Source organism: Borostomias antarcticus (assembly GCF_949987555.1).
Source record: "Borostomias antarcticus genome assembly, chromosome: 21".
In the NCBI taxonomy this organism is placed as follows: Eukaryota; Metazoa; Chordata; class Actinopteri; order Stomiiformes; family Stomiidae; genus Borostomias; species Borostomias antarcticus.
This window is the reverse complement of record NC_140254.1, coordinates 20,868,593-20,894,967: the sequence shown is the minus strand read 5'-3', so window position 1 is coordinate 20,894,967 and position 26,375 is coordinate 20,868,593. Positions and strand designations below refer to the sequence as shown.

Below are 26,375 nucleotides of genomic sequence, written 5' to 3'. Positions count from 1 at the left end.
ACGGTCATCTTCTTAATTTGGTCTGTGACAAATGGTACAGCCTTCACCCTATTGCTAAGTCCTGCCCTCTTGAGGTGCACTTTCGTCTACAAATTTGTAACCAGTGATGAAAAGCTAATGCCTCACATATTGCATTTTACTTTTACGACTTTTACTAGTATGGTTAATGCCACATTTCTCGAAGATTGTGAGCCAGTTAGACTAAAGGCCACAAAACAAGTTAACATGAAACTTGTCAATTTGCCATAAGATACTCATATCTTATGTGTTACTGCATTTTAGGTAATGTAATAGAGCTTGTACTGTGTGAGAGTGATAATGTATATGGAGAAAAGGCAAACTCCCAGAGGACCTTCCTACCTTCTTACCACTTTTTCCTCCTCATTATGTGTTGCTAAAGCTGCTTTCTGCTCTAAAATTCGAACCTCTGCTTCCAATCCTAAAAAACTCTTTGAAACGTTTTCTTCACTCCTTTAACCCCCATCCCCTCCTCCTATCATTCTCCCTGACGATTTTGCCAACTCTTTTGACAAAAAGGTAAATGATTTAGACAGCTAGTGTTCCCTTAAGCTTGTAAAACATTTATTTTTCATAAAACAAACTATGGCTCACGGCTGCCATGCAATGGAATGCCTAGTCATTCTGTTTAGATTGACCCTTTAACGCATTTCTCACTGATGCAATGTTCAAAAAGGTTTTTGTGAAACGTAGAAAGGGGGCATCCTTGAATCACAACACGAAATCAGGAGTTTGTGGGGATGCTGCTGCTCTTTAGAAAGTCTAGTACCCACATTATTAAATCTGGATAGAAAGCTAGCTTCTTTCATAGAAAAAACAACTGACATTGTAAGTTAATTAGAACATTTTTATTGAGTACACAGTAACTAATTTACCGGCGCAGATACTTTTACAGGTGGTTTAACTGTTCAGATATCATGAATATCAACACAGTGCAGAATGCCTCTCAACCAATCACGTGTGATCAGAACCAGCCATTGTATAATGATAAATGTTTGTTTTATCATTTTCAGTTTCACAACAATGTTGCCAGACTGATCCAAAACATTAAATAACTATAAATCCCCAAATGGTTAAGTACATAATAATAATAATAATAATACTACATCAAACTTGTATAGCGCTTTTCATAGTACTCAAAGTCGCTTTACATTACAAAAAACATGACCGGTAGAAAGTAAGTAGTAAGTTGCAAGTGACAAAGGAGAACATATACAGACAAAAGGAAAAGTAATAAGTTCAGTCTGATCAGAAATCAATAGGAATACGAGCCTATGGAAACTGCAGACTATTGGCCTTGGAGATCGTTGGACAGATCATAATCCATCACAAAAATTCCAAATGATATCGACCCCAGTGTTGGCACAATGCTGCAATCCTGTGATTTCAAGCTGATCTTTCAGTGTTAATATTCATAAATGGCATGTGAATGGAGAACACATCAATGACCCAATTCCATTTTAACATTCACGACAGGCGAGAGAGAGAACACTGTCAACTATTACGTCCATATCCATCTCTTCTTACGTAAAGCACTATGTGCTACATTGATTTGTATGAATGATGCTATAGAAATAAAATGACTGATATTGTATCAAATAAGTACTTCAAAGACGCACCAAGTACATCACACTGTAGGATACACTGATCGCAGATTCTTCTATAAAAGTGTAAAACATACAGTAACCATGTGGAAGATGAAGTAATAATATAATAAAAGGATAATGGGGACAAAAACCTTTCTTTATCCTTTCTTGCAGAAATATAGCAGCACAAAACTAAAAGAGTATGCTTGTGAATGCATCCAAAAATGGACAATAGGATAATGTATTCCCCCAACAAGTCCTCCCCAATGCATTCCTTGGAGATGTTAGATGAAGAGTAGTTGACTGCTATAATAACAAAACAACAACTAGATAATAGTAATAAGGAATCTAGTACTGTATCAAAGTATCTGTACTTTTAATATGAATACAGGTGTGCCTCATTATGTCTCCAGCATAACTTTTGAAAGAACCATTCATTTGGGTGAGTAGATGCACTAACATGGTAGTGTACAGTTAAACGTTAAATGTGCAAGTCAGAATAATTTGTTCAAGCAGGATCAAAATGGAGTCTGACAACACCTGCAACGCAACATTATTGGAAAAACTACATTTCAGGGCACTGCAGTATGTTGTTCACTGATACAAATGTATTTTTCATGTAGTCTGTATACAGTGACATGTGACTCAGAAAGCCATCATCTTTGCTTCAACCATCAACCACTTCTTCTAACTTGTCTTCCATCTCACCCGACTGACAGCTGGTTTTCTCTGATCCCTTCATATTTTCCACACCCCCGGATTCATTCAAGATAGATTTTTCCTTGATTTCCTCTGATTGAGCTAGTTCTTCCGTTTCTTCCAGGTTGGAATGGGCTTCAACCACTTCTTCTAACTTGTCTTCCATCTCCGCCAGCTGACAGCTGGTTTTCTCCGATAACTCCATATCTTCCACATCCCTGGATTCATCCAAGTTTCCTTTTTCCTTGATTTCCTCTGATTGAGCTAGTTCTTCCGTTTCTTCCGGGTTGGAATGGGCTTCAACCACTTCTTCTAACTTGTCTTCCATCTCCGCCAGCTGACAGCTGGTTTTCTCTGATTCCTCCATATCTTCCACATCCCTGGATTCATCCAAGTTTCCCTTTTCCTTTTCCTCTGATTGAGCTCGTTCTCCTGGGTCTGCTGAGGCAACTTCTGGGATGAGAAGATTATGCTTGACTTTGTTCAACTCTGACATGTTGAAGCCCATCACAACCGCAGCTGTGCTTTTGTTTATGGTCTTCATGCACTTCATACGCTTATGGCTAAAGAGCATGGCCACCTCGGACTTGGTGAGAAACAGTCTTTTGCTCAGTTCATCAGACTCCTTCTTGGTTAAGTACGGACACTTGTTGAAGTATCTGTTGAGGAAGTCTTTGCGCTCCTCAGTAGGCTGTTTCTCAAGTCCGCCGGGATCCAGCGCCAGATTCACCGTGGGGTCGATCTGAATCTCATGCTGGGATGTTGGCTGCGCTTTCCTTTCTTGTTCCTGCTTTAGGCGCCTGGCAGCCCTCTCCTCTCTCTCCTGTCTGTTGGCTTCCATGACTTCCTTCCATGCCATCTCAAGCCTCAACTTGCTCAGCTTTTCTGCTTCAGATTGTGGAGGCTCAGGACTAGGGACAGGTTTTGGACTTGGGACGGGTGCTTTTGGAAGCGGGGCAAAGTAATATAGAGGTGATGATTTGATCGGGGGTTTTGGGGCAGGCATTAATACTGACTGTCCTTTGGTGGCGGCAGGCAGTAATACTGTCTGTCCATTGCAGGGGGTAGCCAGTAATACTTGCCCGTTGGTGAGGGGCCTTTCAGTACTTGTCGGTGCCTTTTCAGTATTTGTCGGTGCCTTTTCAGTATTTGTCGGTGCCTTTTCAGTATTTGTCGGTGCACACTGGCAACGCTGCAGGTGGACAGCTATTCCCCTCTGCGAGACTCTACCTGTGTATACTCCATTGCAGTATATGCACTTGAATGCTGCAGTCTTGAGAATGGCATGTATGGTAGTGTCTACAAAGTGCTTCTGTCTGAGATGCTGCTGGTATTTTTCTGGAGTTTGGCAGTCCTCGTCACAGAATAAGCAGCAAGTGCGGATGGTTTTCATAGGTGTCCAACACACCGGATGACGACTGCTGGGCAACATCTTCAAGAAGATCAGGTCAAGAGATTTGGTGACCAGGGCAAGGTTGAGTTCCGTGTCTCCCAGCATCTCCTTGGGAGCACTGGTGTTTATGTCGAAGTAAGGAAACATAAGTTTTCCAGAGGCGTTTGTGTAGAGTCTGTACTCCCGCCTCATGAATTCACAATATGCCTTATGAGAAAGATTGTGTTCTTTGGAGTGTTCAAGAAGCTTTTTGATTGAGTTGAACTTGGCAGGACAGAATATGCAGTCCAACCCATGCAGCAGATGTTCAAGGAGTCCCTTTTCGGACACCAAGACCTTGCACAACAAACATTTGACCGTTTTGTCTGGCATTTTTTTCAGGAACGGTGCCTTCGCAGCCAAGCATTCATGTTTGGAAGTGGCCTTGTGGACAACCTCGGTGTGCAATTCATAGACTTCGGATGGGAAGAGTTCATTGCAAATGGGACATGCGACCCAACGCTTGGCTTCTGATGGGTGATTACTTCTTGGCTTGATTGGTTGCAGGGGACTGGCTGTGTTCTGGCTGGTTTCCTTGCTGACTGGCACTGTCATCTTCAGTGGCGCAAGGGTGTATGTAGGAATGCCATTGATTTTGTTGCCAGTGGGGATCAGGTGACTTAAAAGAGACTGAGAGTTCAGCATGGTGCCCTGCGGTGTGGTCTGGTTCAGGGGGGGCTTCGGTGTTGCTGTGAGAGGATGCGGTCCTGTGCCACCCAACCTTGGCATATTGACATTGGGGAGGAGAAGTTGTTGGGGCCATGGCTGCAGTGGCTGCTGCCCAAAGGTTTCTGCAGCCAGTTGCACCTGCTTAGAAACAGAATTGGATGGCGTGGTAATTCTAACCATGGCTGGGCCAATGCCTCCAGGTAAGGACATTGTGGCTGGTACTGCCCCTGGGGGAAGAGCACTTTGGAAGGTTATGGCAGTACCAGGCTTAAGCAGGCCTTTAGCTTCTGCAGTGGCCAGCTGCACTATGGCAGATGCCTGAGGGGGCAGTAGAATCTGATTGGTCCCAGGAGCACACGTAAAGGAGCCGCTGTTTGGAGCCCCATGTTGCTGCAGGGGCAGAACTTTACCTGCCTGCCGGTCATTCGCTGATGGAACCAAGAGCCCACCACATAACACCTCGGGCTGCTGGGTTTTAGATGTAATGACTTGATAGTTTTTATTTTCGGCTATGAAGGGTTTCACATGCCAGTTCACTGACCGATGTGCTGGTGTGACAAGGACATGATGGAGCATGTGATCTAGGCTCTCAAGAACTACATCGCAGTCCTTGCAGTGGTATTGGAAAGTACCGGGGTGTAGTGGGTCTGGATTTCTACGAGAGAACTGAGTCAATATCTTCAAATTCCCCAGGTGTGCAAGGAGGACATGCTTCTTCAAGGCAAATAAGACAGAGCTCTGAAATGAGCATTTCTGACATCGGTACCTTTCGCCTTTTTTGGGAGGTTCTATAAACCCTTCCGTCGTAGTGAATGTTGGTGTGCTGGATGGTTCTGAGTTAGAGTGGAAGAGCCAGACATGCTTTCTGACGACTTTAGGATGTCCAATGAATGGGCACAGGGGGCAGGGTGACAGGGCACACGCGCTCTTCTCGTACTCATGGTTATGTCGGAGGTGATACTTAAAGTTTCTCCAGTTGCGCGTATGATATTCACACAGGCTGCAGCAGATTGTGTCAGTGCGATAAATCCACTGAGGAGGAAAAGAGCACATGTCAAAGTGAATTATATGAATAGTGCAAAGGTCAAGTTATAATAGTGCAAAGGTCAAGTCTTGAATTGTGTGTGTATTCCACTGTTCACGTGCTATAAATGCTGAAAACTACAGAAACATCCACGCTTAAAAACCGATACTTTGATTCCAATTCGATACCAAATTTGAAAAACTGATCTGATGTCCATTAGTATCAATGGTCCCAGAGCATAGTTGCATCACACCCCAAAATTACGTTATGCTTCTGCAAGGAGGACAGGGAAAGTTCAGATCATTGTGAGAGCAAAGAGAACAGTCAGAGTGAATGACCTCCAACAAGCTGGTCATGATCTCTTTCTTCACCCCAAACCTTCTCTTTTTCTCTCTCCATCCCCATGGTACACAGAACATAAGTGCCTCTAATTTACTTTATCTGAACCAACTTAAGTATATGATTATGTCACAGAAATTAAACAAATCTACTTAACTGATAGATGTCTGATTATTAGTTATATATACTTAAGGCAGAGGAAAACTAGTCAGATTTTAGGTTGTAGATCTACCCATAGACACAATTCCATATGGAATTCCACGAAGACCCTAGTCTTGCGATACCAGACAATCGGAGATCTCTGCCTACCAATGGTCCGGGGATATGTTGAAGGTATAACAGTGGAGCAGAACGGCCGCTACCTAACCTACGCCTACTGCTTTGGATTGTTTCAAACCTATGCCCTAAAGACTTCAAATTTTTTTTTTTACTCTAATTCTTTCCACCCAGTTTTAGCAACGAAAGCTGGGAGAATGTCCTCAGTCTATAGTTGAGCGAAGCGTTTAGAGACTGACTTTTGAGTCTACATTGTCCCTAAGAATGTTCTCTTTGTCGACTAGTGGGATCATTGAGGTGCTGCAATCACAATCATCATAACTTTGTGTGTCCTTCTTGTAGAGGCATAATGTAATTTGGGCCTTCGGTACCATCAATACGCCGAATATGAAATAAATGGATCAGATCCATATTTTAAATTTGTATTGGTTTTCATGACATCCCTATATGCAATTGCACATTAATTCTAATAACATTAAAATCAGGGGTGCAAACTCTTCAGGGGTGAAAAATGTGACAAAGATGCACACACCCTAGGGGGAAGATATTTTTTTAAATATCAGCTTTAAAATGTGGAATAACAGTGGATTTTAGCATGAGGATATAGAGATTTGTCAATGGTAAGCACTGGCATTGCTCCCTGCATCTTTTCAGGTGCTGTTTTGCTCCTGCTATTGGTCTCACTTACTGAAACCTGTAGCACACTAGTTTCAATCTAGTTTTAGTGACAAAATATCATTAAGATTTTAGTTAACTAAATCTAAAGTCTAACAGATTTAGTTAAAGTGTAATGCATTATTTAAGCATTTCTGTAGAACAGAAAAGCAGATCTGTTACTAGAATCACATGGAAGATGGGTGCCCTCAATGCTATGAAACGGTGCGAACGTGCAGGAGTTTGAGCGGGCAGTAGTGCGGTTGTGAGACATCCTTGTAGCCTGGGTCCAGACATTCAAATCCACCCACTCCACCGAGATCTCACCATTAATTGACATTCTGTCTGATATAATTCTAACATTGTTGTGGACTAGGCTATTTGGTAGAAACAGCTAATAGCAAAAAAAATTTTACGCCATTTCGAGTTTTTGATTGATGCCCATGCCATGCCATGACTAGCTAAACGGGCCACTAGCTAGCGTCATTAGGCTAGTTGGCTACAAGTGCTAGCTACTATAGTAAGACAGCTATAGCTAGCATAGCTAGACAAGGGTACTGGCTCCAAGCACAGACGCCTTTCTCAGAAGACATCTTCTTAATTCATTCCATGTGACTCTGTTCTCACAGAACCAGATCCCCCCCCCTACCATTTCAAAAACTCACCGGATCTACACAAATCACCAATTTTGGATTCAAAACAGCTAATTTCACCAAAAGGTGACAAGTTTGCACCCCTGTAAAATATTGTTTCTTTTTTGGTCCTTGGATAAATAGAACATTATTTCGCTTAATTTACAATGTGTTGCTTTCTCTAGTTCCATCAGGTCATAGGCTAGCCACCTCGCCACCCGCACCAATTTTTGCTGTGGTATCGAATTGGGTATCAAGAATCATGTAATTTAATTAGTTATCGTATCTAAGTTCAAAATTCTGGCACTGTGACACCCCTAATAAAACAACCGTTTTAAAAGATTTGGCATAAATAAACCAACTGGCACTTCAAAAAGGGATGAATACTTAATATTATTATTAAATCTCTCCCGGTCTCCCCATGCTAGACACTTACCTTTTTCCTCCTTCTTCTATTGAAGCCGTCTGTAAAATCAGTCCACTCCGTCTCAAGAACAACGTCCTCATCACACGGGTCAGAGTTCTGGATCTCCTGTATGAGAAATGAGGGGAAAAAACATTGTTTTTATAACCATTTATTTATTTTATAGCTTAAGACTTTTCAATGTCTTTCAATGGTTTTTGATTGATTCCAGATCAATCAAATTAATGTACTTGACACTGCATGTTTAATTACATCATTTTCCCTGCCTATGATATCAATCTCAGGCACGCCAAGTGTTTTTTTTTGTCCGCCTAACATCTAACAAGAGTTTGTGACATAACGTTAATAGTTTGGGCTAACTAGTGAGCTATGCGCCAGGTAATGTTAGCCTAAATAACTGCTAAATGACTAATGTAATGTATGAATGAGGAGAAGAGGGGGGGGGGGAAGTGAAATAGCTCAGTACTAGTCATTCAGCTAGCCTAATAGCAAACACCAGTTGCAGTCAAGTTTTTAACTTCTCCAAAGAATTGCAATCACCTTTTTAACACCATAGTTGACATACTTAGTACCTGAATACAGAGGATTGATCTTGTGTTCGAGATCAATCAAATTAATTCACAGTAATGTTAAATTATAGTGGATTGTTTCTAGTATAAATGGGTGTAGGAGTGGTATTGGACGGTGTTGCTTGAATAAAATCGTAAATTGGCCCCAATAAAGCACATGGGCCCCTCCTTAGTATTGAACTCTGGATTCAGACAGCCTGACGTTACCTCCAGGAAGGTCTGACAATCCTCCAGTCCGATGTCACACAGAATGTGCTTCACCTTCCTCCTGGTTCTTCTGATTTTCTCCAAACTTTCAACAGGAACTTGATACATTGTTTTTCAGCAATCTAATGAAAGAAGCAGAAAGAAGCATCTTGTTATTTGATGAAACAGCAGATTTAAAGGTTTGATAAAACCGATAGGGGGGAAAAGGCATCCGTTTAAACAACATGAATTATTATAATACTACTCACCCAAGTATTCAGGTCACATTATTATCTGTGCTTTAACGCAAAAATGCTCGGTTCATTTTTGATTTAGAAGGAGCATTATCAACAGTCAAAATGCCTCTGGACGCAATTGGATAGACCAATTGGATAGACCTATAACTAATCAGAGCAACGAAACGTGCAAGTCATCCTATCAAGTGGGTAGTCATCATATTAAACCTGCCCCATTATAGATAAACACTTTACAACAAAATGTAATGCCGAGAGAATGAATGGGATTTCTCATAGACACGTCTTTTGAAAAATTATATCTTAGTCGCCATCGAAAAGTTAGTAGAATGCCTTAAACGGCAAATACTTGAAGACAAACTTTATTGATTCTGGTGATCATAGTTGATTTTCAATCACAATCCGAATTGTGAACATATTTTTCTTAAATTCCATTGACTGACTAGAGGATTGGAGCAATTTCGAAAATTTGAAAGAAGGCGAAATACTGTTTGAAATTGGTAGATTATTAATTTAAAAACACTCACAAGTTTTTGTTTTGATAACTTCACCGAAATCGTAGTAATTATTAGAAAATACACACTTGGGTCTATGGGAGTTTACATTGAAACTCCTCTCTAATAGGAACAGATAGGGGCGCATGTTTCCACTTTCCCTCCTAGAGCTGTGCTCATCCAACTACAAACCCAAACGGCTCTGAGTGATTCCATGCTTCACAGAAATGACCCGGTGAATGATATGATTCATAGATTCAGTATCAACTAAACACCTATTCAGAACCGTCTGGTCCACAACTTTTATAGTTGTAATGGGATGTTTTCCTCTGGGGTTGCATGTGACCCTATGCATTTAATGCAGAGCACCCTCCCTCGCGCCAATATGACTTCAAATTAGTTTTCAGATGATCTGTGCCTTGAAATCAGCTAACGTTACCTATCTAGAGACCCTTGACATGTATATTCTCAACATCATGCTCCCTTGGACTTATCGAAACGAGTTGGATGTATTAATAGAACAAACAGGTCAGAATGTAGCCTGCTTAGCTTCCATTGACCCGACTGTGAATTGCGAAACTAGCTCATATGACATGTCCCATCAATCACAAGCGTGTGCGATAGCTACTGTGTTTATTAGCCTACTGAGCTACAAATGGCTACAAATGGCTACAAATGTCATTTCCATTACCTTTGAAGTGTGGAATTCAAACCGAGCTCGTGCTAGTTGACTGGGTCCTTCCACCAATCCGCGAGCGACAGGGTCCAGTCACGGAAACAATGTATCCACCTCCAACGGCCCAACACATCACAGCTCAGTCAACAAGACGCACCCACAATACTACATGCATGAAAGCATGATAAAGTTAACTAGCTATTAAACGACGCAATCATTTGTGTTGTTGTTTCCTCTTTCTCCTGCTGAAGAAAAATGGCGCTGTGTGCAGGAAGTGACGCATTGACCTCAATTAGCATAAAACAGAGGCTGGCCAATGGGAAGAACAATCACAATATAGAACTAATATTGCACTAATTCATGTTATTACAATCCACTTTCTTCTATCAATTAGTTTGTTTATAGGTTTTATCATCTAGCAGTAGCTAGTGGCTAGCTAGCTAACATAGGTCTGGGGGGGCGTGGCACAAAGGGGCCTATTCACATTGCAGTTGGTGTTTCCTGTCTAAGTGGATATGGGCCCCCTGCCCAAAAACAGGTATACCCATAAACCTATGATGCAATGCAGCAAGAACTTCTTTTGGAATAGGCTACTTTGTTTGGCCTGTCCAAGTTTTATTCTAATTCGTAGTAGCGACTGGCAAGACTAGGCTGCTGGATTTAGACTGAACAGTGAATAGGAACCAGGTGATGCAAGGTTAGGGGCGTGGTTAAGGTTAGGGGCGTGGTTAAGGTTAGGGGCGTGGTTGGAGAGCAGAAGGGCGGAACTCGTGAGAAATTTGGTAAGTGGGGGGGGCGACATCAGAGCACCACTGTTCATCAGCCAATAGCAAGCCAGAGCACCACTGTTCATCAGCCAATAGCAAGCCAGAGCACCACTGTTCATCATCCAATAGCAAGCCAGAGCACCACTGTTCATCAGCCAATAGCAAGTGTGGTTTGATGTTAGACTATGAACTGAGAGAAAATACTAAATTATATCATAGCAGGTTTGCCGAGAACGACAGTTGGTCACACCCAGATTCCTTGCAGTCCGAGTTGGTGTCACCACGGTATTGTCAATAGTAAAGGAAATGTCACGGTGTGGATGTCAACGCTTGTCAACGCAAATGTCAACGCTTCCCTGGAGGAACAGCAGCTCAGTCTTGTCCAGGTTGAGCTTGAGGTGTGTGTCACCATCCACTGAGATGTCAGCCAAGCACGTAGCAATGCGTGCCTCCACTTGTATGACAGAAGGGGGACATGACAAGACCAGCTGGGTGTCATTGGCTTTACAATGGTAGAAGCCCTGCGAGCAAATGGCAAAACCCAGAGATGTCATGTAGATGGAAAAAAAGAAGAGGACCCAGGACTGACCCTTGTGGAACCCCTTTATTCAGCAGAGGGAAGAGATGGAGAGGCTAGAGAAGGGGTGGTGGACTGGTTGGCAGCTGGGGGGGGGGGGGGGGGATCTGATATGGTAAATGGTCTGCACTTATATAGTGCTTTTCCACCTTAGCGGCACTCAAAGCGCTTTACAATGGCCTCATATTCACCCATTCACACACACATTCATACACCAATGGCGGCAGCTGCCATGCAAGGTGCTAACCTGCTCATTGGGAGCAATTTGGGGTTAGGTGTCTCGCTCAAGGACACTTCGACATGTGGACAGTCGGAGCTGGGATTCGAACCACTGACCCTTCGATCATTGAACGACCCGTTCTACCAACTGAGCTACAGCCGCCCCAGTCTGTATGGCTCTATGTGCTACTAACCCTGTTCTGCCTTCCCTCTCCCTAGTGCCTCTCTCTCTCCCTCCTATCTTCTAACCAGGTCCAGTGGATGCCCCACTGTCACCAGCAGACCTCCCAGAGTCCGATAGATACCCCCGTGTCTGCTGTGGATGTCGTATCATGTCCGTAGAATGTCCTCTCTCCTATGATGCTTTTTTAGCCTCTCTTACTCTGAAATGTAATTTAATGTAATGTATTGCTTTATAAATGTTCGTAGCAGGTAGACAAACATACTCCTGGAGCTTGCTCGATCGCCTTGTTGAGAGGGGTCAGGGAAGAATTTTTACAGCTCACTTATCTGGCCCCCGGGTGATTACTGTTTTTTTGCTTCCCTCTGGAATATGTAGAGAGTGGGTGGAAAACCCACCTCCCTTGTTCTCTGTAAAGCGCATTGTATTGCCTCTCGGTATGAAATGCGCTATACAAATAAAGCTTTGATTGATTGATTGATAAATGAACCAGTTTGATAGCATTCCCTTTTGACAACGTGTTGATATGGTGCACAGAAAACGAGCAGAACAGCATCAATCATGGCGAGCTGGTTGCTATTGTATCAGTGAGCTTGCGTTGTTATGTAAAGGCATCACAGACCAGGGTTCAGAGTTGGTTTATTCTGATAATAGACAGCGCAATCACTGTACTGTTTGTTCTGGAGCATCTATCTATAGCAATATCTATAGCAATTATACTAGAAATATGGAAACACTCATGTTACCACACACACAAAGCAGGAGCACCGATCCCGGCACAGCAAGATAATGGAACAGTGCCTGAGGCTTCAGGTCCATTAGGGAAATGGGCGTACAGTTCTGCCCCAGTGTTCCAAATGCTCCGCCCCAGTGTTCCAAATGCTCCGCCCCAGTGTTCCAAATGCTCCGCCCCAGTGTTCCAAATGCTCCGCCCCAGTGTTCCAAATGCTCCGCCCCAGTGTTCCAAATGCTCCGCCCCAGTGTTCCAACTGCTCCGCCCCAGTGTTCCAAATGCTCCGCCCCAGAGTTCCAAACGTTCCGCCCCAGTGTTCCAAATGCTCCGCCCCAGTGTTCCAACTGCTTCTGACCACATGGCAGCGCTGGTTTTACTTCATGACCTCTGTGATCTGGTCCAGGATGGAGGGCCCACTGTAGTTATTGGTCTGGACGGCCTCCAGTCTCTGCAGGTAGTCCAGGGGAAGACCATTCTGCTGGGCACCTAAACACACAACCTATAAAACAAGACACAGAGTGCAGAATCTAACAAAAACTGGTAGCAGTTTTGTGAATTTTCAACTCAAACAAGGCAAATGATGCAGAAATCAGGGGAAACTGAGGCCAGTGAATTCTCGAGCTACAGTATGTATAATGCGCTGTCTTATTAATATATTATTGTTGACGCGATGCTTGTTGGTATTGCTTTTTTTAAGTGGAAACATGTGTTCTGGGTTGAGGGTCACTTAGGGCTGCACAATTAATCGTGAATTAATCTAAATCGCGATTATGACCTCCACAATTAACTAATCGCAAAAGGCCGCAATTAATGTGATTAATAATTTTGCTTTGAATTGAGTGTGCTAGGACTACACGGACGAATCACAGGCGCTTATGCTGTCTGACCAATCACATGCGTTCCTGCTGAGTGCGCTGTGCACAGCAATTTCACTGAGAAGACAGATAGCAGTAGGTCAAGACAAGTGTCACAAGAGTACCTGCAGCCGTGAGTAGTGACAAAATGAACGAAAACAAGATCAGTGAGTTAGTAGCAAGAAAGGGATCAACGTCCGTGATTTGGGAGCATTTTGGTTGTTATATATTAATATTATATATTAAATATTAATCGCAATTATTAATCGCAATTATCATTTTGAAGCAAATAATCGCAATTATTATCTTTTGTCATAATCGTGCAGCCCTAGGGTGACTGAGTATTTGTTGGGTGTGTGTACACTTGCTACATGTTTGGACTGTGGGGAGGAGGGGGCGTGCTGTGGGGAGGAGGGGGCGTGCGTGTGGGATTACAACCCATGTGCCTGGTCAGGAAGTGTTAGGTAAGAGAGTGTGTGTGTGTGTGTCACCTGTTTGTACTGTGGGGAGGGGGGGCAGGCATGAAAGCGGTTCATCTGATAGGTCCTGCACAGCACTGGCCCATCTTCAGTCTCAACTGTCACCTCAAGGGGGCAGTATATTCCCATGTCAACCCCCTCCTGCCTAGAGACATGATGTCTGTGAAAAAACTAGATTTACACATGTCAAATCTGAGTGTTTGTCAGTAACTCACTTATCCAGGCTGGTGAGGTTTTCTGTGCTCATCCTCCAGACCACCCCCCACACCTCCTTTCCTGGGCTGGGCTGAATGGTGGCCACCCCGCCATGCCAGCGGTTGTCACATGTCACAGGCTCCCCCCACAGCCCAAAATTCAACTCATAATCCTGCAGAGACATGATGAAGATGCACTTTCAATATTTGTGAAGCACTGTAGAAGTATAGAAATGTATTCGTACTAAGCAAGTCGAGCTCCCTTCCCAATTCTAATGTACTGGGCCAGCTCTTAAATTTATTTTAGTTTTTGGACCCAATTGTTAACTTCTTGTATCTAAAATGCACCTGCGCGCTTTGACTTTCTACCAACAACACAGCCTTATGAACCAACAACACAGCCTTATGAACCAACAACACAGCCTTAAGAAGACTGAGGACTAACATAGCCTTATAAAGACTGAGGCATCAGGTGGAGTTAGACTAGACTACTGTCCATGCTGATCTGACCGTGGCCAGGGTTCACGGGCCGTCACCAGTCGGCCATGTTGGAGGTTGAAGCTACTGAATGTAGATAGATAGATCAATAGACAGGTAGATAGAGCTATCTATCTATCTATCTAGTCGTTAGTCTAAACCTGAGCTTAAACCTCCAACATGGCCGGACATGAAACCCTCCATAGCTGCTAAAAACGGGACAATATCACCTTCAAAGTTGATGCATTTGCTACCCACCTTCAGTCGACCGGTGCAGGTAAAGGTCGCGGATGGGTTCATCAGCTGAAGTCTTTCCTTCAACAAGTTGCTTCCAAAAGCAAAATACATGAACTGACTTTCACTAGACATTTTACTAATGCAAATATTTGGTAACAAAGTCAAACTATGGGATTTTACTAGTTGAATCGCACATTACCAATATTAAAACGATTCGATTTAAAATGCATGTCTGATTCAGACAATAAAAACAAAAAGATCACGAAGTTTCATGGAGCTAGTTTATGTTTACTCAATATATCCATGGGTTTACTTCCGGGTCCGGCGTGCGTCACGGGGGGCATTCCATTTCTGCACCCCCAGGGAACGAGCTGACCGAAATGGAACACGGCCCTTAGCTCCATGCTTACAACCTTCTTCTTCTCTGGGTTTTATGGAGGGTCGTAAAAAGCTTAAAGGTGCATACCGCCACCTACTGTACAAGAGGGTGCAGAATCCATGGATGTATTAATAGAACTGGATACAAACACCCCATTCACTGACTGCTATCACAAATGAAGTCCTATTGAACCATCTTGGCAAATTTGTAGTCATTTGACTATTTCCGGTGACTTTTGTACTTGCGCAGTTGTGCCTTTCTGGCCTTCCGGTGACTTTTGTACTTGCGCAGTTGTGCTTTTCTGTCCTACGCGCGTCCACGAACAAGTTCACGAAATGTAGACGCACGTTCCCGGCTCTCTCGGCTTTGATTTAGCAATGAAAACCGGCTTGCATATTAACCTGTTTTTGTCAAATATATCCATTGGAGACATTATTTTTTATCCAGGCATCTTAGTTTTAACAGGTTAAATATAACTGAACATGTTTTGTTTGCTAGTAGATGGTATTCATTCCGTTCGCGATAACGTTATTGCAGCCAGGCTAAATTCCTCCAGGGAGCCAGTGACCGGCGAGTTGAAGAGCTTCACTCCCCGCCAGCAGGAGCTTTGGCCGCGGCTACCGCATCTCAGATAACCCGCTGAGTTCGTGGCTGCTATTTCACACTCGCCCTTGATCAATCCCAATACCGATCCATGGTAATAATGAATGACACTTCAACACGCTGAGCTGCCCGGGATAAACCGCTGCTCTACCTCCCGAGCTCCATGACGCCGTCAAAATCACCTACTTTACAAACACACACTCTGTGAGGCAGATGTCTACATGTAAACAATGAGGCTCAAGTCTTTTCTGTTCAATTGAACATTTTAATGTACAAAATAAAAAAGACAACCGGATTGGATTCACGAAAGTATCCTTGGACAACAAGAAAAAAGAAAAAATCCTGTACAAACAGTGCGCTGCCATGGCGATCATCTCCTGGGCCCGCCCCGGCCTCGGCCCCTCCCCCTGCCACGCCCTCGTCCTCTGCCTCGACCACGCCCAGCCACTACAGAGAGCAAGAACAAGAGTTGTTAGTGTACATCAGACAGGTAGTTCATTTCTACAGGTGGTTCATTTCTGCAAATGTAACAAAAAAATATAGCTACGAACAGCAATAAAGGGAGCCTAGCGCAACGAGTGTATCCAAGGCAACAAGAGAAACACGTCGTAGCCACATTTGAGCTATGTGGTCACTGAAAACGTCAATGAAAATATGATGAAAGCACGATGGGGGTGGATTTGCACAAATGAATGTGTTCAATTAGATTGAATGCAGGGCAACCAAGGTTAAATCATGTAGGTAGGATGTGAGAAGGGGAACGAACCCACCACACTTGCTTTGGGCGGCGGGACAGAAACCCTCTAAGTTGCTCTAGGGCAGCTGTGGACAGACGCTCTACTGCAGAGGGCTTCTGATTGGGCACAGCTGCCCAGGGGATAATGGAGCATCATGGGTATGAACTGCAGACAGCATCACATCCGATAGATACCCCTGTGTCTACTGTGGATGTCGTAGCATGTCTGTAGAATATTCTTTCTCCTATTATGCTTTTAGCCTCTCTCACTCTGAAATGTAATTAAATGCAATGTATTGCTTCATAAATGTTCTTAGCCGGTAGACAAACATACTCCTGGAGCTTGCTCGATCGCCTTGTTGAGAGGGGTCAGGGAAGAATTTTTACAGCTCACTTATCTGCCCCCCGGGTGATTACTGTTTTTTTGCTTCCCTCTGGAATATGTATTGAGTGGGTCGTATGCCCACCTCCCTTGTTCTCTGTAAAGCGCATTGTGTTGCCTCTGGGTATGAAATGCGCTATACAAATAAAGCTTTGATTGATTGATCCCCACGCAGGAGTTTGAAAAGATATGTTCATGTCTGGTCCAAATGAGAACACCCACCACCTGCTAGGTGAACCCCACAACCAACCCCTTGAGAGGATCCAAGGAACTTGGGACAGGTTTCAACAATGCAAGGACAACGCATCTGGCTTACAAGAGGGTTAAAATGGAGTTGTCATGTAGTGTACAAATAGCAAATACTTTGTCCCTAAGGACAATGTTCATTAGCTACCAAAGCTGCTCATGCTTTTGACCCATCCAGGTCAGCCTTCCACCTCTACCCAACAGCCTCTCTTGACAATGAACTTCTGTAACAACCAGGACGTAGGTCACCATCATCATTAACCCTCATCACCACGCATCTCTCCACTCACCTGCTTCTCTCTTCTTGGACTTGACCTTGGGCTCGATGTCCACCAGCAGGGTGTCGAGCGGCAGGCTGTCTGGCAGGATGAAGTAGCGGATGTTGTTGCCGCGGATGCTGAGGGACTCCAGCTGGGTGGGCTCCCTGTTCTTCAGGGTCATCTTCACCGCCTTCAGGTGGGTGTTCATGCTCACGTCCACCCCTGGGGAGAAACACACACACACACAGTTACCCCGCTATATGCCGACATACCCTCCCCACCACTAGGGACGGTATACCGTAAAACCGTGAACCGCGGTATAAGAACCGTGACATTCCCTGTGTTTATGGTATTACGTAATCACTGTAGTTCCTTCAAAATAAAACACTTTTTTTATGTGTTGGGGAGGTGAAATGCCATAAACCGTATAACTACATACCGTACCGTAATGCAGAACTCCATACCATCTCATCCCTACTACAATATGCTCAACTTTGCATGTTTCTTCATACGCAAGAGAATTGACCTTTTTATTTATTTAAGGTGGTCTCATTCAGTGCAACACCTGATGCTTCCAGTCTAGTCAGATCAGACTTCCCTCTCCCTCCCCCCCTCTCTCTCACCCCCCTCTCTCTCTCTCCCCCCCTCTCTCTCTCCCCCCTCTTTCTCTCTCCCCCCTCTTTCTCTCTCTCTCCCCTCTCTCTCTCTCTCTCTCCCCTCTCTCTCTCTCCCTCCCCCCTCTCTCTCACCCCCTCCCCCCTCTCTCTCTCACCCCCTCTCTCTCCCCTCTCCCTCTCCCCCCTCTCTCTCACCCCCCTCTTTCTCTCTCACCCCCCTCTTTCTCTCTCTCCCCCCTCTTTCTCTCTCTCCCCCCTCTTTCTCTCTCTCCCCCCTCTTTCTCTCTCTCTCTCCTCTCTCTCTCCCCTCTCTCTCTCCCTCCCCCCCCTCTCTCTCTCTCTCCCTCCCCCTCCCCAGTTTCACGGGTCTTACCTGTAATGGTGCCATGGACCTGGGTGCCATTCTTCAGTTCAATGGTCACAGTCTCATGACTGAGTTTCATCAGAAACCTATGGGAGACAAATGTCAAATATCCTCATGAGAACAAGTCTTCTTCATGTTAGGGAAACATATCTAGCTAAACATGATTAAACTGCTAAACATGATGATTAAACTGCTAATTTCACACAATGGGGTGGCAGATTGTACTAAGCCATCTACTACCAATGCATTTTAACACCATTAGTTAACAGACTTTGGGTAAGCCAGCAATGACAAAACACTAATGTTACACTATTACACCGATTAGAGAACTAATTTCACGTTAGTAGCAGTTTATCTAGCTAGTTAGCAGCTAGCATTGGGGTAAGGTTAGCCAGCTAGCACAGCAACAAAGGTGTGCTAGCTACTACACCAAAGATAGGCCCTGCAAATACAACCACTCAAAACACAGCTTCTCCGCAGGTGGAAGAGGGTTAATACGAGGTTCATTAGACCCAAGACGAAGCAACATCTTCCATTCATTCACAACTAGCTTTAGCTTCTTCCCAGCTAGCTAGCTGCTTCCCGCCTCCGGCTCAAAACAACCACCCCGCATCTAACATCTAACTCCATCCATCACATCTAACTCCATCCAGCGGCATCCAGCACTTTCTCCCAAAGATTATCATGAAATACGATAGAAAACATACTCAGCTAAACACTCACCGCACTAGTTTCATGTTAGTGATGGATTGTACAGACAAATCCTCCACTAAAGATATAAAAAATTGCAGCGAACGAGTGAGAACACAGGCCGCTGATGAGAGAAATACGTTTGAGACGCAGGATTCTGACGTCATATACGTAACCGGATCCGGAAGAAGAAAGGAGGATAACGGAAGTTAACACCGCTTTACTCAGAGCGCCCTCTACTGGTCGCACGTTAGTAGGTCAGATATAGGCTACTATCCAACATTTTGAAATATTTAAACCTCTCCGACGTTGTAATGTATATTTATTTTGTTAAAACATTCATAGGCTGTGCTAAGTAGCTATTGCTTTAAATGCAGTCATTTATTATTATTAAGAACACCCCAATGCAACAATAAATTGTTTTTATTGAGAGTAAACTTTGTACTGACACTTCCACTTACAGTATTGGCCACACATCAAACGTTGCCTCCTTTCATAAGGGACTGATTGGGAATGTATCAAGTATCGTCTATGAAAGTGCAAGTATCTTTTCAAAGTTTATGGTTGTTTATGATATACACTATGAAAATCAGATGGACTACAAAATCAATCGAGAATAAACAACCCCCCCAAAACACGGAAAACATTCACCTTAACAGTTCAACTAAAAATAGTGGTGTGCAAAACAAGAATGCAAATAATGTGCTCAAATGTATGTTTTGCATATGACCTGTGCATCATATTGCACCCTACCATGCGTGTCCAGCCCTTAACGACCCCCTTGGCACCTGCCCCATAAGGACTTGTATTGATCTCTTAATTGATAATAGCACTCTGATTGGCCAGGTTGAATGCAGACCTCATGCACCCATCTGATACGCTCAGATCTCAACAAGGGCACAAGGTTTATTAAGATGGTTCGACGACAGCCTTGCACAACCTCAGACTGCATCGCACTGGTGGACCATCCAGGAAGTCATATACTAAGTACAGTAGTGTGTTCAACCCAAGATGGCTTCTTACGATCACAATTGAAAATCTAGCCTCGCACCCAAGTTGGTTTCTTTGTCATATGTACAGGATACAGGTACAATGAAATGCTTCAACCAAGTACTACAAGGGTTGTCTTCTTCATTGTATATCATATCCTGCTCCAAAGGCTGCTTAACCCTAACCCTAACCCTTCTACAACGCATAAAAACTCTAAACTTAAATAAGAGGGCAAATTTGATTTCAAAAATGTATATTAATATTACAACCTATTATTTTACAGTAGATCCAAACAGAGTAGACTCAAAACCGTCCCAAATATCAGTGCCAACACTTCCCATCACAGCAACACACAGCAGAAATATAAACTCTCGTACTCAAAGTAGTAATACCATCACTCCAGCTCCCAAAAGACAGCTTCTGCTGTTGAGAAGCTGCATTTTTACTGGGTGTGAATGCTACAGCTGAGCATGACAGTATGACAACACAAACCAACGAAAACCTGAGAGCTGGATCACCAAGCAAGGTCACCAAGCAAGGTCACCAAGCAAGGTCACCAAGCAAGGTCACCAAGCAAGGTCACCAAGCTAGCCAACTAACCGTGACCAACATCAAGATGCAGCAGTGGACTTTTTTGGACCAGATAAAGGAGACAGGAAGTCTAATATGTGTTTAGGATAGGAGTTTTTAGGATTTAGGAGTTACAGGTACATGAACCTGCTTTGACACACCGGCTCAATCAAGCTACAGGGGGTAAAAGACAGATGTTTGAATATAGTTTAAAACAAGAGTATTCAGTGTGCAACAGCGTTGTATACATTATTATAGCAACAGACACCAAACAGGTATTCATGTTCACTGGTCAGTTTATCTTTTATACATCGCTTGGTTCTATAGGGGGAAAAAGGAGGTAACACACACACACACACAGATCAATCAAAGCAATCTATAAATAACAATTAGAATAAAAAGGCAAACTGACCAATAACCCTTGAAAAAGAGATTTCATCTCCATGAGGTAAACCAGGAATAAAAATTAAATAGAAAATGGAATAGGACCTTGACCACCAACACTGGCAGCACTGTCCATCAGTAGTGGGCTAGATATGAAAAACAAAGTAAAAAAAATACTCATAAATGATCTTTGAAAACAAAAACCAACTCCCTCCCCCTAACGATCCTTACCATTCTGAACCATTGTATCACCTCCAGCTGCATGAGGAACTGGCCCTAACCTCCAGCTGCATGGGGAACTGGCCCTTACCTCCAGCTGCATGGGGACCTGGCCCTTACCTCCAGCTGCATGGGGAACTGGCTCTAACCTCCAGCTGCATGGGAAACTGGCCCTAACCTCCAGCTGCATGGGGAACTGGCCCTTACCTCCAGCTGCATGGGGAACTGGCCCTTACCTCCAGCTGCATGGGGAACTACTCCAGCTGCATGGGGAACTGGCTCTAACCTCCAGCTGCATGGGGAACTGGCCCTTACCTCCAGCTGCATGGGGAACTGGCCCTTACCTCCAGCTGCATGGGGAACTGGCCCTTACCTCCAGCTGCATGGGGAACTGGCCCTTACCTCCAGCTGCATGGGGAACTGGCCCTTACCTCCAGCTGCATGGGGAACTGGCTCTAACCTCCAGCTGCATGGGGAACTGGCCCTAACCTCCAGCTGCATGGGGAACTGGCCTCCAGCTGCATGGGGAACTGGCCCTAACAGTGGTCAAAGCGCCCATTTTAGACATTTCTTTCTGGTGAAGGCAATGAAAACTGAAAGTCAAAGTTTTGTAATTTTCTAAATTTCGGGGTTCCCACAGTCATGGTAATCCTGGAAAAGCCATGGAATTTGAAATTTCATTTTCCAGGTGTGGAATTCATATATATTTATCATAAGTTGTAGTCCACATTTATGCTCTCAATACCACAAACATCTCAAGTTTACATGATTATAGTAGTTGTAAGGCTACTTAACGCATGGACATTTGTAGGTTACAGAAAATCATAGATACGTTTGGGAATTCTACTGTTAAAAAAAGGTGGGAATCCTGAAATGTAGTTGCAGTTGTGTTTCTGCACAAAAGGTCATACAGTATGTTGGGTTAGTTGAGGAGTGTCCCACCCCCCTGCCTTCAGTATGACAGATAGGTACAGTACTGGATTCAGGTAGTCCAGGGAGCATCTGATTGGCTGTCAGCCACATTAGGCACCATTTGCATGAAGGTGCAGTGATTCAGTGCTCCTGAGAAGGCCGATGTCCGTGTGACCTGATGTGCACCAGGCAGGACGAGCATCTAGACATCATGAATGGGAATGGAGTTTATCCTGCTGATTGTACTTCATCATAGCAGCGTGAACACAAGTTACATTATTTACCAGACCTCAAGGCCAAATTCCAAACCAAACCCACGTACCTTATCCCTTAATATTACCTCCTCATTGAGGAACTTCTAAAAACAGATAGGTGAAGCAATATACACTCAGTGGCCAGTTTATTAGGCACAACTATCTACTGTAGTTGGACTCTACTACAGCTTCAAGGTCTGACACGTTTCATTCAGAGATGCCTTCAGCACACCACCGTTGTAAACAGCTTTTATTTGAGCATTTGTGACCTTTGTTAGCTTGAACGAGTCTGGCCGTTCACCTCTGACCTCTCTCGTTAACGAGGTGTTTTCACCCACAGAGCTGCTGCTCACTGGGGTCTCACTGTGGGTCTTTGTTAATCGGGCACCATTCTCTGTAACCTCTAGGGGCAGTAGTGAGTGAAAACCCCAGGAGGACAGCAGGTCCTGAGATGCTAGAACCACCACATCTGGCACCAACAATCCCACCACGGCCAAAGTCTCTTAGATCGCGCGTCTTGTCCATTCTGATGTTTGGTCGAACAACAACTTAATGTCTTCAACATGTCTACATGCTTCATGAGTTCCAGCTACATGATTGGCTGTTTGGAGGAGCAGGATATTTTGTGTTAACGAGCAGGTGTACATAATAAAGTGGGAACTGCATTAGGGTACGGTCACACATACGCAAAATTAATATTCACCTCCTATTCACTTCCATGTGAGGGACGAGGTGAAAAAATCTTCGCTTCTGGTGGCCAAATGAATTTGCCTCATTCCTTCACGTGGAGTTCAACTTTGTTGAACTTTGACCGGCGCTTTTGCAAGCTCAACCAATAGCAAAGACGTGGGTGTGTTTAACCCCAGTCTTGGCTGTAGTTTTTCTATGGTAGTGAGCCTGGCTAGCTAGCTAGGCCATGTACTGATAATACTGTGTCACTTTATTACGTTTTTGACATGTTTTCATGCAAGAAAGTAAACAGATCGAACCATGTGGTCCGTTTATTAAAATAACGCAGACGTGGAAACGGGCGTTATTTTGATAAACTGAACACATGACTGCTGGTTTACTTTCTTGCATGAAAACATATCAAAACTTAATAAAGTGACGTACAGTATTATCAGTCGTGAGAATCTAATTCACAACAATGGCTGCTGACTCAAGCCCACACGGACTACAAACCAACTGGTTTAGCGTGCGTCACATCCAGCCCTGCCCACACAACACGCACATTAAGCCTGGGCAGGCGACGGTCCTTCGCCTGGTAAATACTACCTTTGCGAGTGACCGTACCCTAAGTTGGACATTTCCAACTGTTGTGCAGTCACTCCTTTCCCAGGGTGTGTGCAAGAAGTTCTCTTACATTGGAGAAGGAAAAACTCCAATATAAATAGGTTAGAATAGACAATGAGTGAATTAACTGAAATGATGGCAGGGAATAGCAATGGCAACTCATGTTTAACACACACTATTTTTGTGCGTGGCTGAAAGCCAGCGCACCAAGAAGAGCGAATGTCGGGTCGTCCCTCTCTTCCGTTGTTTAGTTTCAAGAGGGATCTGGGTGCATTAGTAGCAGTCTTTTCCATCACACCGATCATGACATCATCATAAGTGGACAAGCTGGTCCAGGCTATGGCCCTCTTGACCTTTACATTACATACAGTAAACACACTCCAGTGCTGAAGAATGACATCTTCCATTGAGGCGTTACTACTCCGTCAGTGCTTCTCATCGTTCTTTAAAACCTCCCAATCACTCTGCCCATCCCTCTCTCTCATCTACCTCTCTTTCTTCATCTACCTCTCTTTCTTCATCTACCTCTCTCTCATCTACCTCTCTTTCTTAATCTACCTCTCTTTCTTCATCTACCTCTCTTTCTTCATCTACCTCTCTCTCTCATCTACCTCTCTTTCTTCATCTACCTCTCTTTCTTCATCTACCTCTCTTTCTCATCTACCTCTCTTTCTTCATCTACCTCTCTTTCTTCATCTACCTCTCTCTCCATCTACCTCTCTTTCTTATCTACCTCTCTCTCTCATCTACCTCTCTCTCTCATCTACCTCTCTCTCATCTACCTCTCTCTCTCATCTACCTCTCTTTCTCATCTACCTCTCTCTCTCATCTACCTCTCTCTCTCATCTACCTCTCTTTCTTCATCTACCTCTCTCTCTCTCTGCTCATCTTTCTGTTCAACGTTACTCTCTCTGTCAAATCAGGCTTCTGTCCGCATGCTGTCACACCAGGTGCACTTGCTCCACCCACTCTTCAGGTGATTGGTCCTCTTCTGAGAGAGGGGCGTGGCCCAGGTCTGAGTCGGCGGGCGGGTCAGTATGAGCGCGGTCGCCCCCGCCGGGCTCATGCGAGCTCGAGTGTGTCTCTGCTGCGTCCAGCGACAGGTCCGACACACGCCCAGTGTCCACACACTCCTGCTGCTCCTGCTCCTCCTCCTGCTGCTCCTCACACTCCCTGCATTCCAGCTGCAGGGTGCTGGGCCTCACAGCCTCCGGGGCGTCCGCGGGACAGGGGGAGCCGGCCTGCTCTCTCCCCGCCACGCCATCGCTCTCCGGGGGCTGGCCGAGCCGGGCCGGCGCCTCCCCCCCGGGGGTCCGGGCGTCCGTTCGGGACCCCGACCGGGACTCCCACGTGGGCGGGTCGCGCGGCGAGGCCGAGTCGGTGTCGGAGGGCGGGGAGGGCGTGCTGGCGGAGGGGACGAGGGCCAGGTCCTGGGGACTGTTCTGGGGGTTGATGTTGTGGCTGAACCACGCCATGATGTTGTCCAGCAGCTGGGCGCTGGCCGTGGGGTCCAGGGGCTCCAAGCACTCGGGGTCACTGGGGGTGAAGGCGCCCCCCGGGGGCACGACAGGGGACAGCAGGAGGTCTGGGAACGAGAGGCGCAGCTGGGGGGGCGGGGCAGATCTTGGGTTTGGGGTCTGTTCTAGGGGGTAGGGAGTAGTATGGTCCGGGTTAGGGTTGTGTTGTAGTGTGTAGGGTGTAGTATGGTTAGGGTTGTGTTGTAGTGTGCAGGGTGTAGTGTGGTCCGGGTTAGGGTTGTGTTGTAGTGTGTAGGGTGTAGTGTGGTTGTGTTGTAGTGTGTAGGGTGTAGTGTGGTCCGGGTTAGGGTTGTGTTGTAGTGTGCAGGGTGTAGTGTGGTTGTGTTTTAGTGTGCAGGGTGTAGTATGGTCCGGGTTAGGGTTGTGTTGAAGTGTGTAGGGTGTAGTGTGGTCCGGGTTAGGGTTGTGTTGTAGTGTGTAGGGTGTAGTATGGTCCGGGTTAGGGTTGTGTTTTAGTGTGCAGGGTGTAGTGTGGTCCGGGTTAGGGTTGTGTTGTTGTGTGTAGGGTGTAGTATGGTCGTGTTGTAGTGTGTAGGGTGTAGTGTGGTTAGGGTTGTGTTGTAGTGTGTAGGGAGTAGTGTGGTTAGGGTTGTGTTGTAGTGTGTAGGGAGTAGTATGGTCCGGGTTAGGGTTGTGTTGTAGTGTGCAGGGTGTAGTATGGTTAGGGTTGTGTTGTAGTGTGCAGGGTGTAGTGTGGTTAGGGTTGTGTTGTAGTGTGCAGGGTGTAGTATGGTCCGGGTTAGGGTTGTGTTGTAGTGTGCAGGGTGTAGTATGGTCGTGTTGTAGTGTACAGGGTGTAGTATGGTCCGGGTTAGGGTTGTGTTGTAGTGTGCAGGGTGTAGTATGGTCGTGTTGTAGTGTGCAGGGTGTAGTATGGTCGTGTTGTAGTGTGCAGGGTGTAGTATGGTCGTGTTGTAGTGTGCAGGGTGTAGTGTGGTCGTGTTGTAGTGTGCAGGGTGTAGTGTGGTCCAGGTTAGGCTTGTGTTGAAGTGCGGGTGCAGTGTGTGGATTATAAAGGCTGGCGTGGCAGAGACCCTGGTCCTGGCTGTGGTCCGAGGTTCGAGCGGCAGTGGCGGCGCGGTCCGGCGCGTACGCCGTGACCAAGGTACCGGGGTCCACGTGGTCGCGGTTGCGGTCGTAACCGCGGGCCTCGGCGGCGGCGGCGACGCGGTCGTACGAGCGGCTGGCGGGGCTGTAGCGGTGCTCGGGGTGGTAGGGCGCCGTGATGTTGCCCAGCCTCATGAGGCTGTCCCCCAGCTGCAGCAGCTCGGCGCTGAGGGTGGGCGGG

General features: G+C 45.2%; 4 protein-coding genes across 4 annotated transcripts in view; all 4 read right to left on the bottom strand.

Annotated features, from left to right (window-relative positions):
- Positions 1-922: 922 nt before the first annotated feature.
- Positions 923-10,068, bottom strand: LOC311323102 (activity-dependent neuroprotective protein 2a-like). The gene is made up of 4 exons (XM_084455251.1): positions 9,948-10,068; positions 8,530-8,651; positions 7,766-7,861; positions 923-5,436 (listed from the first exon to the last, which is right to left on the bottom strand). Exons 2-4 carry the CDS (start codon positions 8,635-8,637, stop codon positions 2,272-2,274), a joined length of 3,369 nt encoding a protein of 1,122 aa, XP_084311377.1. The 5' UTR covers positions 8,638-8,651; positions 9,948-10,068; the 3' UTR covers positions 923-2,271.
- A 2,282-nt stretch (positions 10,069-12,350) lies between these two features.
- ggcta (gamma-glutamylcyclotransferase a) lies at positions 12,351-14,925 on the bottom strand. The gene is made up of 4 exons (XM_084454834.1): positions 14,672-14,925; positions 13,958-14,109; positions 13,755-13,887; positions 12,351-12,908 (listed from the first exon to the last, which is right to left on the bottom strand). The coding sequence occupies exons 1-4, from the start codon at positions 14,780-14,782 to the stop codon at positions 12,783-12,785; spliced, it is 522 nt and encodes a 173-aa protein (XP_084310960.1). The 5' UTR covers positions 14,783-14,925; the 3' UTR covers positions 12,351-12,782.
- Positions 14,926-15,945: 1,020 nt separating this feature from the next.
- On the bottom strand, positions 15,946-19,076 carry snrpd1 (small nuclear ribonucleoprotein D1 polypeptide). The gene is made up of 4 exons (XM_084455702.1): positions 18,961-19,076; positions 18,247-18,323; positions 17,287-17,478; positions 15,946-16,079 (listed from the first exon to the last, which is right to left on the bottom strand). The coding sequence occupies exons 1-4, from the start codon at positions 18,972-18,974 to the stop codon at positions 16,003-16,005; spliced, it is 360 nt and encodes a 119-aa protein (XP_084311828.1). The 5' UTR covers positions 18,975-19,076; the 3' UTR covers positions 15,946-16,002.
- Positions 19,077-23,538: 4,462 nt separating this feature from the next.
- LOC311322939 (ankyrin repeat and IBR domain-containing protein 1-like) overlaps positions 23,539-26,375 on the bottom strand; it is a 28,927-nt gene continuing 26,090 nt past the window's right edge. Inside the window, exons 20-22 of the mRNA XM_084455057.1 lie at positions 26,111-26,375; positions 24,349-25,486; positions 23,539-24,249 (exon numbers count right to left, since the gene is read on the bottom strand). The exon at positions 26,111-26,375 is cut by the window's right edge and continues 376 nt beyond it. Coding sequence (XP_084311183.1) covers positions 24,491-25,486; positions 26,111-26,375 — 1,261 coding nt within the window. The 3' untranslated portion in view covers positions 23,539-24,249; positions 24,349-24,490. The remainder of the gene's footprint in view (positions 24,250-24,348; positions 25,487-26,110) is intronic.

What these genes read in the sequence shown, in the direction of transcription:
- LOC311323102 (XM_084455251.1), bottom strand. Translation starts at nt 8,637, where the DNA reads ATGTATCAAGTTCCTGTTGAAAGTTTGGAGAAAATCAGAAGAACCAGG. An exon ending in ATTGTCAGACCTTCCTGGAG is followed by an intron (nt 7,862 to 8,529) that starts GTAACGTCAGGC and finishes TTTCTCATACAG; the next exon opens with GAGATCCAGAACTCTGACCC. An exon ending in ATAGAAGAAGGAGGAAAAAG is followed by an intron (nt 5,437 to 7,765) that starts GTAAGTGTCTAG and finishes TTTCCTCCTCAG; the next exon opens with TGGATTTATCGCACTGACAC.
- ggcta (XM_084454834.1), bottom strand. Translation starts at nt 14,782, where the DNA reads ATGTCTAGTGAAAGTCAGTTCATGTATTTTGCTTTTGGAAGCAACTTG. An exon ending in AACCTCACCAGCCTGGATAA is followed by an intron (nt 13,888 to 13,957) that starts GTGAGTTACTGA and finishes TCATGTCTCTAG; the next exon opens with GCAGGAGGGGGTTGACATGG. An exon ending in CCTCCCCACAGTACAAACAG is followed by an intron (nt 12,909 to 13,754) that starts GTGACACACACA and finishes CTTGTTTTATAG; the next exon opens with GTTGTGTGTTTAGGTGCCCA.
- snrpd1 (XM_084455702.1), bottom strand. An exon ending in GGTCCATGGCACCATTACAG is followed by an intron (nt 17,479 to 18,246) that starts GTAAGACCCGTG and finishes GTTTCTCCCCAG; the next exon opens with GGGTGGACGTGAGCATGAAC. An exon ending in GTCCAAGAAGAGAGAAGCAG is followed by an intron (nt 16,080 to 17,286) that starts GTGAGTGGAGAG and finishes TGCTCTCTGTAG; the next exon opens with TGGCTGGGCGTGGTCGAGGC.